The 12,836-nt window shown below is 45.1% G+C and overlaps 1 protein-coding gene across 1 annotated transcript in view; it reads left to right on the top strand.

The window, feature by feature from the left end:
- TSPEAR (thrombospondin type laminin G domain and EAR repeats) overlaps positions 1 to 12,836 on the top strand; it is a 165,369-nt gene that overhangs the window by 113,408 nt on the left and 39,125 nt on the right. The window contains exon 8 of the mRNA XM_078683707.1: positions 6,234 to 6,420. Coding sequence (XP_078539833.1) covers positions 6,234 to 6,420 — 187 coding nt within the window. The remainder of the gene's footprint in view (positions 1 to 6,233; positions 6,421 to 12,836) is intronic.

Raw genomic sequence — 12,836 nt, 5'->3', positions numbered from 1 at the left:
TCCCACCGGTAGCAACGGGTTGGCCATATATTTAATCCTCTCATAAAATTTGTATTTGAGAGAATTACCATCACACCCTTAGGAACCACCCACCCACTTTGGTTGTCTTTTTGTTTTCCTCCGCCTCTGGAGGTTATAACAAAAAGCCACGTAAAGGACATTTTTTTGGGGTTATAAGAATTGATTCACTCTAAGGGATTCTTTTCTAACTTCTAGACTAATTATTTCCTATTTGTTGGCTTTTATTTGTTCTGGATTGGATAATTCCCAGATATTGAAATAAGCAGCGTTCTCTTAAAAGTATCTCCATATTTCTAATGATGTTGCACTTAAGTGTGGTTTTGTAGCTAAAAGTGTTTCCACCCTCTTGCTAATGTCACACATAATCCTGTTTTTTTGAGGTATAAGAAACAGAACACAAACATAGGCACAGCAAGAGGCAAGTTACATACTGTGCACTTTTTAGTACACTTGTGTTTGCATTTGTTGCTGCATTAAAACTAGAGCCTGGCTTTACTAATGCTTGTTTATGTTGTTTTGCATCTTGCTGAATGTTGTTCAGTGTCATAACCTGAATGTGGCGCCCTTCTCCTGGGGTTGGTTCCAGGATTGTTCACTTGCTACGAAGAGGCTTCTACTTGCAATGGTTTACTTTATAGTCCCCTCCTGCTCATGTCATGGTGTATGTGCCTGTGGCGTGGTGCCAGCAGGGAACAACCCTGCTGGGACATGACTGCCTTGACCTTGTCTTCTTAGTAGGTGTCAGTGAGGTACTGAGGCACCCAGTGGGTACCCACCCTCTCTGGCCTCTCTGCTAATGTTTAGAAAAATCCTACGAAAAATATACCTGGTCTCTTGTCCTCTGTTTAGCGCTACTGATTTCCTTACGTTTGCACCATGTAAGAAAACATTCATACTTATTGTAGTTGGCCTACGGTTAGCCACCTCTTCTTTAAAAATAGTCCATTTTGCTTCAGGAGGAAAGTTAGGATCTTTCATTTTTTTCTCATTAACTAACAACAATCAATTACAGAACATCAGACCCGCTGGACTCTGCTAAATTCATAATCTGGGATGACTCCTAGGATTTTATTTCGAGCAAAGAGTAAGAACGTTTTCTCAAATGCAATTAATAAAATTAAGCCAAGGCGAACCATGTCTTGCTTCCTTTAATTTGTTTGCTTTCAATAGCCCAATTCAGATTATCTAGGAAGGTGGAAACATTTTGAATCTGACAGGATGCCCCATCTATTGTCTTACAGAAATGAAAGCTGCCAGTGCCTAATTGCAAGTTTGGGGGATAGATGATGAAAAATTTTAGGGAGCACAGAGGCTCATGAGGGAACCCGCAGTACATTTTTACAAAATATAGACAGAATCGGTACTAGACCAACCAAATTTTTTCTCTTTGGGGAAGCAATCTAGTTCCACGATTTTACTCACTGAGGAAACTCCTGGCTGGCAATAAGACCTGATGGGCCACTGGCAAAATCAACCAAACCTCTTTCTGCATACCCCACCATATTCAGGGTGGTGGTGTGTAAAAACCACTGTAGGCTGGTGCCTTACAACACCCCCGTAGAGCACTTAAGAGGGTGTCAGATTGCTTAGAATCTCTTAACAAATTACCTTATTTTTCAGGTAAGAAGAGTATGCAAGTGAAGAACTGTAATTTTTCCGAGGACTTTGAATATTACTTACCTGAGTGTATAACATTGTCCCAAAGCTTGACCTTGGTAGCCTCATTCCCTATGCTGAGATAGACACCCTTGTTGTAGAGAGGGGACGAGGCCCTAATTATCAAGGTGCTTCTGAGGTTGACCCGATACCACCACACATTGCTAATGAAGCTCAATAGCTCTAATATTGCTGAGGCTCGCGTGGTCCAATTTAGCCTTCTTGAAATGTAGTGCTGTTTTTGCTGTCTTTGGGACCCACAGAATGCCAAAGAGACATTGACAATGTCATTGACTAGAGATGTCAGTTCATCACACAACTTGCTCAATGCCCATCGTGATATAAGTTCACGTAGTGGAAGAGGTGTGGCGCCGCGGCCAGGGCGACTGACGCTGGAATCTGGGGACCACGGTTCGATCCCCGGCTCTGGCGGCAGGTTAGCCCAGCACCATGTGACTCTGGGCAATAGCTCGCTTAATCTTCCCGACGGCCCCCAGCGCCTAGAGACCCTTACGGGTGATTGTGCGCTTTACAAATGTGGACTTTACTTTACTTTACGTGTCGGGCCACATGATTCAGTTTCTGAGAAGAAGGTCTGAGAAATTCTAAAGGCCAGCGTTGCATGTTGGTTGCCAATGGCAATGTTAGATACGCTTGAAAGTCTATTAGGCTTCTGAATCTCTTCGTTTATGGACTGTAGTATGCTACTGAAGAAAGAGGACAGCATACAAAAATTTTATTCAGACAGAGCTGAACTAGCGTGCAGGGTCAAGATAACCGTAACTTTCCTGAGATGTCCTTTCATGCTGTTAGAGTATGTTTTTTTATAATTTGCTTTGCTATCTTAAAACATTTTATGTTACCTGGTTACAGCATCTTTACAAAACGCTCTACCAGCATCGTTGACTTTTTGTTTTCATTTGGCCTACAAGTTCCTGGGTTGCATTCTTAGCGTCTTTTCAATCAGAGTGAATCATGGTTCAGAGTATGCGCGTATCTTGCCTTTCTAAATGAAGGGCCAGATGCACACAGTATTTCCAACCGGTGTCTGTAATCCAAAACCGTACAATGAAAACATTGGCAGGCTTTACAATTCCAAATGTTCACACTGCAATTTACAAAACAGAGACCGTTAGACATAAATGTCTCTTCGACTTGAACACTGTACCTCTTTGTGAATCGCACAGCAAATGGGGCATTGAACCCTACTTGCAATTCTTGAGGATATTTATTAATGGTTTGTGACTGCACCTGAACATGACTTAAAGCAGGAGTAGGAATTTGTCTAGGGAATTGACACAGTATTTTTCGTATAGTACCTTCATAGCTATTTAGAGCGGTAATCATCCAAAATATTGGTTCAAAACCAACGCAAGATACAAATATTGTGTCCAAAATATCATGGGGCAGAATGTAAAAGCTAAGAGTATCATTCTTTTAAGTCTTTCATATCGTTTAAAAATATATATTGTTGTACATAATATTGTTTTTTTATTTATTATAGTGTAGTAGTTTTCATTTTGGATTATAAATTGCTATTATTTTAAATATGAAATAGTGGAAATATATTTCACAATTTTTTAATAGATATCTTAAAAACTGTGGTTATCATTTTTTAAATGTATTAATTGGTTAAATAGGTAATTGTGTTAATTATTTAGTTTTTAATAATTTTGATATTAATCAATTATATATAATATTTTAATATTATGTTGGAGTTGAAATAGTAAATTTGCCTCCTCCGAAGTTCAGCTCTTTCTGTACCGTTGCTTATGTTTGAGTGGGAGTAGTAATTCTGATACTTCCAGAGCCCAACACTTTTCCTAGTAATGGGGATGAAGTGGGAATTGTAAATTGAAATGGGAATAGCAAATCAAACACCCCCGTATGTGAAACACTTTCCCTACTGTTGCTTACGCTGGAGTGGGATAGTAAATTTGACCTGGCCAGAGCCCAACACGTTGCCTACTATTACCCAGGTCGGAAGGGCATAGTAAATCTAACCCCACCAGAGTCCAGCACCATCCCTATTGTTTCATAAGTCGGAGTGGGAATAGTACATCTACCTACACCAATGTCCAACATTTTCCCTACTGTTGCTTATTAGTGAGGGGTGGGATTTGCTATTCACTCTCCAAATTCCACCACTTTCCCTACTGTTGTTCAGGTTGGAGTGGGAGTAGTGAATTTGACACCTCCAAGTCAATTTCTTTGTATCTGGTTTTCAAAAAAAAGAAATCTTTCAAAATACATATTTTTGTTTTAATTTAAAAAGTTAGTTTAATGTAAATACTTGTTTACTGTTTGTTTTTTGTAGTATTTTTTTTTAATATGTAGGGGTTGTAATTATTATTACTTTTAGTAGTATCTTTACTCATGAATATATATTTTTTAATCATTATGTTTATAATTATTTTTAAGTATATATTCTTATTTTATGCCTATATTTTTTACATTGCTAAACAAAGTTCGTCCGGTGCACCACACAATAATTATACATTTAAATAACCAGGAAGTATAATTCAATTTCCAAAGATGCATTTAAAATCTTCTCTTTATTCAGAATGGTTCATATGTGGGATGTATATACAGGGGAGAAACGGGGTCAGAGCTGATCACGGGAGAACAGCAGAACAAATTAAGCACTTGCTGCACGGCCCTGTGTATGATGCTACCCAAGTGTGTGCATGTTTTTGAGCTCGTTCTAGAGGGTGACACAAAGGGAATATCGAAAGGAGATTATTGAGCATGTGGACACTGGTGGTGTTCACTATGCTTTTTAATTCAATTTATCTCCAGCCACTAAATGTGTTTCTAACAACAGATCCTTTAAAATAGAGTTTGCCAACAGAGGAGTGCCAGGTTCACAATTTTTCCCTTCCTGCATTTATCCCCACAAACACAGCATTGTCTTCAGCTCTACTATTTATAGTTGATTAAGCGTAGGGCCACTGGGATTGTGCAAGTCTGCAGCTCCAGCATTTTGTGCTTAGATATGAATTTGACAAACTTCCCACGTAATCCATTGCACTTTCCATAATTTGCAGACATCCTCAAACAACATGTTTCAAGCTGAAATGGGTCACAAATTACTTAAAAGTTGCACATGGAAAGCAGGATTCAATTTTAGACACTCTGTGAGGGTCAACTGGTCGACTTTCGGCGATTGATTTATTAAGGCATCAAAGCAATCAGAACTGTGTCTGGAAAAAATGGGCCATTTCAGCAAAAAAAAAAAAATTCTTAAAATGTAAATGCAGTTCAGTTCAAATTGGATAGAAGGCATGGTCGCTTTTTTCAATTCAAGGAAATTCATGGTTACATGCAGGGCCGGCTCTAGGGCGGTGCGACCGGTGCCACCGCAACAGGTGCTGACTTCGCACAGGGACATAAAAGCACCTGCTGCCGCATTCGTGGCCTCTAGCAGTGTTCTGGCAGAAATTAAAATGTCAATAAAACTCCGGTGATTAATGTTCTGCCAGGTGAGATCGGAGTTTTGTCTAATAGATGTTTTGACTCGAGGAAGTTGTTATTCTTGGTTAGGTAGTGCAGAGGGTTGATATGCCTGCTGCACAGAACATATACCATGCAGATCACAAAGTGAATGTAACGTAAACAGGTCAGTGGGTTACTGCGTTTGTCAGAGACTTCCTTTTGTTAGCTGCAGTTTACAGTGACCTAATAACTGTCATCAAAGAACTGCTGGCAGACTGCAAGGAAAAGATTAGAACAAATGGTTTTTTTTCCCAGACTTTCATTATTCTAATGTTGCGAAAAGAGTTCACTTGGGTACACATCTGTTCTTGTCATTAAAGAGAGCCCCAATCCATTGTGTTACATTTTAAATTCAGGGTTTGTGCTTCTCCAGACCAAGTACTCTTCAACTATACTGCCTATCAATATGGATGACATGTGAATTCACCCCTTGTTATCCTTTGTCTTATGTCACATGTCCTATACACTGATGACACGCCTATGATTGATAGTCTCTGTGTAATGTGTGCGTTATGTACAATGCTCTGACACCCTTCACTTTTATGAGTGATGCTATAAAATGTATTAAATGCATCTGAGTAGGAGTGGTTATAGAGACTGTTAAAGGGTAGTAGGGAGGGAATCAGTAGCAGAGGTGGTCATTGGGAGGGGAGCACCAAAAAACATTGTCGCACTGGGCGCCACCAGTGCTAAAGCCGGCCCTGGTTACATGAAACTGCCTACAAAACAGTAGTTATGTCACAGTCTCATAGATTTTGCATCTCTTTTCACAAATTAAGTCATAACTAGTACTTTTCGCCACTTATTTTCTACTTTTATTTTTATATTTTTTCAAAAAATGTGGAAAAATGCAATAATGTAATTCTATTAATATAGTAATGTAAGTAACATTTGGCTGGCTAGGCAGACTGTCTGAACAATCTTCTTATCTCCCTGTTGGCCAACCTACTTCTGAATTCTTCTGTTCTAAGTATTGCTGCTTCTATTCACCCACAGAAATCGGGAAAGCACATAGAGGCAGTCAACATAGATTACTAATTTTATGACAACTGCTTTTTCAGATCTTCCTCGTTGTGGCCAACTTTGAAGAAAATGGCAGGGGTGAGGAGGCTTCCGTCATCTACAAGTGGAACCATTGGAAGCTGAAATTCCTGGTCTACCAGAAGATCCTCACACACAGTGCCAGGGACTGGGAAGCCTTCCAGATTGACGGGGAGTCATTCCTTGCTGTGGCTAACCATCGAGAAGGTAAGATGCTCTTAGTGCATCCAGAACAACACATTGATAAGTTGAGTGGATATCTCCTACAAAGTTTAATTAAAATATTAATTGGAGTTTGGCTTTATAGAGGGTGGTTTATACCACTTAAAATGTCACATTTCAGTCTCTTCTTATTGAGAAGGATATAATTATCTCTGCCTAACATGTTTGCATTTTCAGATAAATAAAGATAAGCTACACTGTTTTAGGATATAAACACAAAGGGGCCAAGTCACAATGGTAGGTTTATATCCGGAGATCTCCTCGAGTGCAGATCTACACCTACACCCAGGAAGATCACCCTACAGAAAGTAATGTGGAGGTTTTAGAAAATTAATTCTTCATAAAAATAATTTTTGTAATAAAAAAATACAAACACTTTTCTCTAATAAGTGTTCACCTAAGACTACGAGAGTAACAAGGAAAAACACACTAATACTTAACATAACATTTTATCTTAATTTATTTTTCCAAAATGGTTATCTAAATTATGCTTTATATTAAATGAATTTATAATTCCATCTCCCCAACTCTTCCTGTATAACTTGTGTTAAATATTGTAACAATCTACGATGCAAGTTATGTATTTACACATTATTTTATTTGTGTTTTAAATTGAAAGAATACGTTGTCATTTACAATACATTTTATTTAAATGCTTTTACGTGTATTCATTTAACATTTATTTATAATTTACGAAGTATTTAGTATAAAAATGTTAATTATTTTAAATAAAATGTAATTTGAGATGTTATTTAATTTCATGTGTTTACATTTTTCCCTACATATTACTATTATTGGCTGCATCCTTTGATTTCTATGGTAGCGCATTGCAGTACCAGCCGTTGGCCATTTGTGGTGCTTCAGTGACTCAGAGGGCCTGATTTATGAGGGCACTTACACGTAGTAAAGTTCCGGGTGCAAATTCTCTGCCCTTGTGATTGGACTCTCTGCGTTCGGGGCAGATCTCAGCATGGCACCATTCTGAAAACAGCATCAGATACATTGAGATGCTGTTTTCAGAATGGCGTTGTTGCAGTAAATGGATCTGGAGCATTCGAAAAGATAACATTGAGAAGTTGTTGACAAAAGCGCTGCGAGCGCTGACTGAAAAGGAATTTCTTTGATAATATAAAGCGTCGCAGTGAAGAGGATTAGGGTGCGAGGGTGCGCGGTCACGCATAGGTGCTGCCCAGACCGTGCAGCTGCTCACAGCCAAGGTGCGGCTGTGTTCCCGGTGCAGAGCGGGCCTTTTACGAACAGCTTCTAAAAGTCCTTAACTTCCAAAGAAGTTTGGATTCAAACCTTAAGGCCGGTTCCCAGAAATTGTTGATTTCCACTAAGAGGCAGCCCTGAGGAGAGTCCCGGTAGCTGTTGCCCGGGTCTCGAAACCCGTTGGCAAATTTTCCACTGAGGATTTTTAAAAAAATGAACTAATTTGTGCATTCTGAGAGCGATGGTGATGTGTTGTATCCCCCAGTTGCGTTTAAGATTATTTCCCCGTGTGTGACAGTGTGAGTGCATGACGTTGGATAGATTAGTTTTAGTTGTAGGGAGGATGATGTTTATGAGTGAAATGTGTGAGTGTAGGTTGTGCATTATTGTCTGTATTAATGTAATTTGTGTTGTCAAGAATATATTCGATTGTTGATGAGAAATGTTATTTGAAATTGAAGCATTTTCTTTTCTGTACATGGAATTTTTTGAAAAAATATTTTCTGAGAAAACAATTTGAATAGAAGTGGATAAGTAAACAATCTATGCAAACAGATATAGTGGTTGTCCGGTTGTAGCTCGTAAAATTGATGAGCATAAAGCAGAACGGGGCCAGGTGCTTTTTTGTGTTTGCAATTTAAAACAGCCTGACCTGTCCCCTGTCCAATTTGGGCCTATCCCATTTGGTGATTACTTTTAGAAAGAAGGCATTTTCTGTTTAACCTTTCTGTGCACCTCTGGTGGTTGGTGTATTGACTGTCCGGTTTTGGAGTGGCTGGGGATGTGCATTCACTGTAGACAGCCACAAGGGGGGTTGAGGTGTGTCCTGCATTTCCAGGGTGTCTCAGAGCTGAGCTGAATAGATCTTAGATGCATTTAGAGTGGTGGGAGGAGTTTTACCCACACCTGAATAGGCGGTGTCTCCTCTGCACAATGCTGCCTCCGCCTCCTGTAGTGAAGCTGGGCCAGAGAGGGTAGAACTGCTTTGGACAGGGCTCAGAGACCCTTGCCTAAAAGAGGACGAAGAGAAAATGTGGTTTAAATATTGGAGCCCTGTCCACAGGACTTTAGAACTCTTTTGGATAAAAGAACCTACCAAGAAGAAGGTGCTGGAGGAGCTGTGAGGAGGAACTACCACTTTACTGTGTGCTTTGCTCTGTTGGCCTGCAGTGGCTGCTTCTGTCTTGGGCAGAGAAAGGACTGGACTGAACTTTCTGCAACTTCTTTGTTTGAGTTTCTCCAAGGGCTTGAAGCAGAGCTTGCCCCCTGTTCAAGAAGACTCAGGAACAGCACAGACTTCAACTTCATCTGCTACTAACACTGGGAACTGTGTGGTTTGTGCTGCAACAGAAGCAAAAAGCACTCCGACGCCACCAGTGACGCTGTTGCAGGCTCCGTGTCCTGAAGGCACTGCAGAGGGCACTGCAGCACTTCACACTCCAACCCTGGTCTCACTGACGCCGCCACAGAGCCGCTGCTTGCACTGTGACCTATGGGCTTCACACCGCCTCTCTGGTATCCCTGAGGACGCCGCTCCATGCCAACATCGACCCCACTGCTTGCACTGTGGTTTGAGGGCACCACTCGTAAGTTACACGACGCACCGCCCTAACCACACCGCAACCTTGACCTACTGACGCCATTGACATCAGTTCGTCAGCTGACAACAGCGCTTCAGCAACAATGACGCCACTGCCTGCACTGTGACCTACGAGCACCGCACCACTTCGCACCACAGCCCTGGTCTCAGCGACGCCGCTGGACCACCATCACAGAGCCTCTGCATGCACTGCAACCTGAGGGCCTCACCGCTGCACTTCGCACCGAAGCTCCGATGCCTGCTGAAGCCAGCGCTCCTGACTTCATCAGCACAGAGTTCCATCTGCAATGGGTGTGTCATCAAGGGCCCGACGACTCCTACACCGACCTCCGGAACAGACGCCTGAGAACACCGGCTCATCGCGGTTCATCGCGAGCCCACCAACTCCCTGCATTTCTAAAAGTACTGTTTGCGGTCTTCCCGACACCATAGCTGACCCGCGATGCCGCGGTCAGCCCGAATTATTTGGATTTGTTGTTCACGATGCCATGATAGCTCCAGAGGGAGCTCTTGACTTCAAGGAACTGTATTTTAAGTCTATTTTTGTTTATAGATATTTCTAAGAACTATGTGGTGGATTTTTATTGTTTTTGGTCTAGTTTGCATTGATAAAATATTGTATATTTTTTTTACAGCAGGTGTGGTGTCCCTGTAGTGTTTTTCATATATTACTGAACGTTATATATAAATGCTTTACAAACTGCCTCCGACATAAGCATGGCTGCTCGTGCCAAGCTACTGAAGGGGTTGAGCAGGCGTTATTTTCGAAGGATATCCCCCTTATCCTGACTAGGAAGAAGGGTCCCTACTTGGACAGGGTAACAACCTGCCGACTAGGACCCCCAATCAATCAATCAATCAAGGCATTTATAAAGCGCACTACTCACCCGGAGGGTCTCAAGGCGCTTGGGGAGGGGGGGTCCGCTACTGCTCGAACAGCAAGGTCTTGAGCTTCTTCCTGAAGGAGAGGTGGTCTTGGGTCAGGCGCAGGACGGTCGGGAGGGAGTTCCAGGTCTTGGCGGCCAGGTAGGAGAAGGACCTTCCTCCTGTTGTCGCTCTTCGGATGCGGGGGACGGCGGCGAGGGCGTGACTGGTAGATCGGAGATGGCGTTTGGGAGCGTAGAAGTTGAGGCGGTTGTTGAGGTAACTCGGGCCTTGGTCGTGTAGGGCTTTGTGCGCGTGGGTGAGGAGACGGAAGGTTATTCTCTTGTTGACGGGGAGCCAGTGAAGGTCTCTCAGGTGTCCGGAGATGTGGCTGCGTCGGGGGATGTCGAGGACGAGTCTGGTTGAGGCGTTCTGGATCCGCTGGAGTCTCTTCTGGAGCTTGGCGGTGGTTCCGGCGTAGAGGGCGTTGCCGTAGTCCAGTCGGCTGGTGACGAGGGCCTGGGTGACCGTCTTCCTGGTCTCGATGGGGATCCACCGGAAGATCTTCCGTAGCATGCGTAGGATGTTGAAGCACGACGAGGAGACAGCGTTGACTTGTCTGGTCATGGAGAGGGAGGAGTCCAGGATGAAGCCCAGGTTGCGTGCGTGGTCTGTAGGTTTGGGTGCGGTGCCCAAGGCGGGGGGCCACCAGGAGTCGTCCCAGGCGGAGGGCGAGGAGCCCAGGATGAGGACTTCCGTCTTGTCTGAGTTCAGCTTCAGGCGGCTGGTCGTCATCCACTCGGCTATGTCTTTTCATCCCTTCGTGTAGTTTGGTTCTGGCGGCGTCGGGGTCGTTGGTCAGGGAGAGGATCAGCTGGGTGTCGTCGGCGTAGGAGATGATGTTGAGGTTGTGTTGGCGTGCGATGGCCGCAAGGGGGCTCATGTAGACGTTGAAGAGGGTGGGGCTGAGCGAGGACCCTTGGGGGACGCCGCAGATGACTTTGGTGGCCTCTGACTTGTACGGTGGTAGGCGGACTCTCTGTGTCCTTCCGTCGAGGAAGGAGATGATCCATTCCAGTGCCTTCTCCTGGATTCCGACGTTGCTGAGGCACTGCACTAGGGTGCGGTGACAGACAGTGTCGAATGCTGCGGAGAGGTCTAGGAGGATGAGGGCCGCTGTTTCTCCGTTGTCCAGCAGGGCTCGGATGTCATCGGTGGCAGCGATGAGGGCGGTCTCGGTGCTGTGGTTGGCTCGGAAGCCAGACTGAGAAGGGTCGAGGGATCCATTCGTCTCGAGGAAGGCGGCCAGCTGTTTGTTGACGGTCTTCTCGATGACTTTGGCTGGAAACGGGAGGAGCGAGATGGGGCGGTAGTTCTTGAGTTCGGTGGGGTCCGCTGTTGGTTTCTTTAGTAGAGCGCTGAGTTCGGCGTGCTTCCAGCTCTCAGGGAAGGTGGCGGTGTCGAAGGAGGTGTTGATGATGTCCCGCAGGTGGGGTGCGATGACGGCGTCGGCCTTGTTGAAGACGTGGTGAGGGCAGGGGTCGGTCGGAGATCCGGAGTGGATAGAGTTCATCGTGCGGATGGTGTCTTCTGTGTTGATCGGGGTCCAGGCGCTGAGGGTGGTGGTGGGGGGCGTTGGTGCGGTCGTGGGGAGCGTTGGTTGTGTGCTGAAGCTGTTGTGTATGTCGGCCATCTTGTTGTGGAAGTGGGAGGAGAGGGAGTTGCAGAGGTCTTGCGATGGGATGATGTCGTTGGATCCAGCGTTGGGGTTGGAGAGCTCTTTCACGATGTTGAAGAGTTCCTTGCAGTTGTGTGCGTTGTTGTCCAGCCGGTCTTTGAATGCTGTTTTCTTGGTGGCGTGGATCAGTTGATGGTGCTTTCGGGTGGCGATCTTGAGGGTGGTCATGTTGTCCGGTGTTGGCTCCCTTCTCCAGGCTTTCTCGAGGGCTCGGCAGTTCTTCTTGGAGCTCTTGAGTTCGTCTGTGAACCATGGCGCCTTCTTGCTGCCGGGTCTGCTGGGCGGGGTCTTCAGTGGGGCGAGTTCGTTCGCGCAGTTGCTGATCCACTTTGTGAGGTTGTCGGCGGCCTGGCTTGGGTTCGCTGAGCTGGCGGGAGGGTGCTGGCTTAGGGAAGCGGCGAGCTGGTCGGCTGTGATCTTGTTCCAGCTTCTTCGTGCAACCTGTTGCTGGTGGTGGTGGATCGTGGTTCTTCTGAAGGTGAAGTGGATGCAGCTGTGGTCCGTCCAGTGGAGTCCGGTGGCATGGCTGAAGGCGATGTCTTTGCTGGATGAGAAGACGGCGTCGAGTGTGTGTCCGGCGAGGTGGGTGGGGGTGGTCACCAGCTGCTTGAGTCCGAGGGTGGCGAGGTTGTCAAGCAGGGTAGTGGTGTTGCGGTCGTTGTCGTTCTCCAGGTGGAAGTTGATGTCCCCCAAGAGGATGTAGTCGGCGGAGGGGAGGGCGTGCGGGCTGATGAAGTCGGCGATGTCTTCGCTGAATGGTGTGCGTGGTCCCGGGGGTCGGTAGATCAGGGTGCCTCTGAGGGTGGTCTTGGGGTCGGTGTGGATCTGGAAGTGCAGGTGTTCGGCGGATGTCAGGGTGTCGTCGGTGTTGGTCGTGATGCGGATGGTGTCCCTGTGGATGATGGCGATGCCTCCTCCAGTCTGGTTGTCGCGGTCTTTCCGGGTGATCTTGTATCCGTCCGGGATGGCGATGGCGATGTCGGGCGC

This window comes from Lissotriton helveticus, chromosome 3_1 (genome assembly GCF_964261635.1).
Source record: "Lissotriton helveticus chromosome 3_1, aLisHel1.1, whole genome shotgun sequence".
NCBI lineage: Eukaryota > Metazoa > Chordata > Amphibia > Caudata > Salamandridae > Lissotriton > Lissotriton helveticus.
The sequence above is the reverse complement of the archived record's forward strand: the minus strand, read 5'-3'. Positions and strand labels throughout refer to the sequence as shown.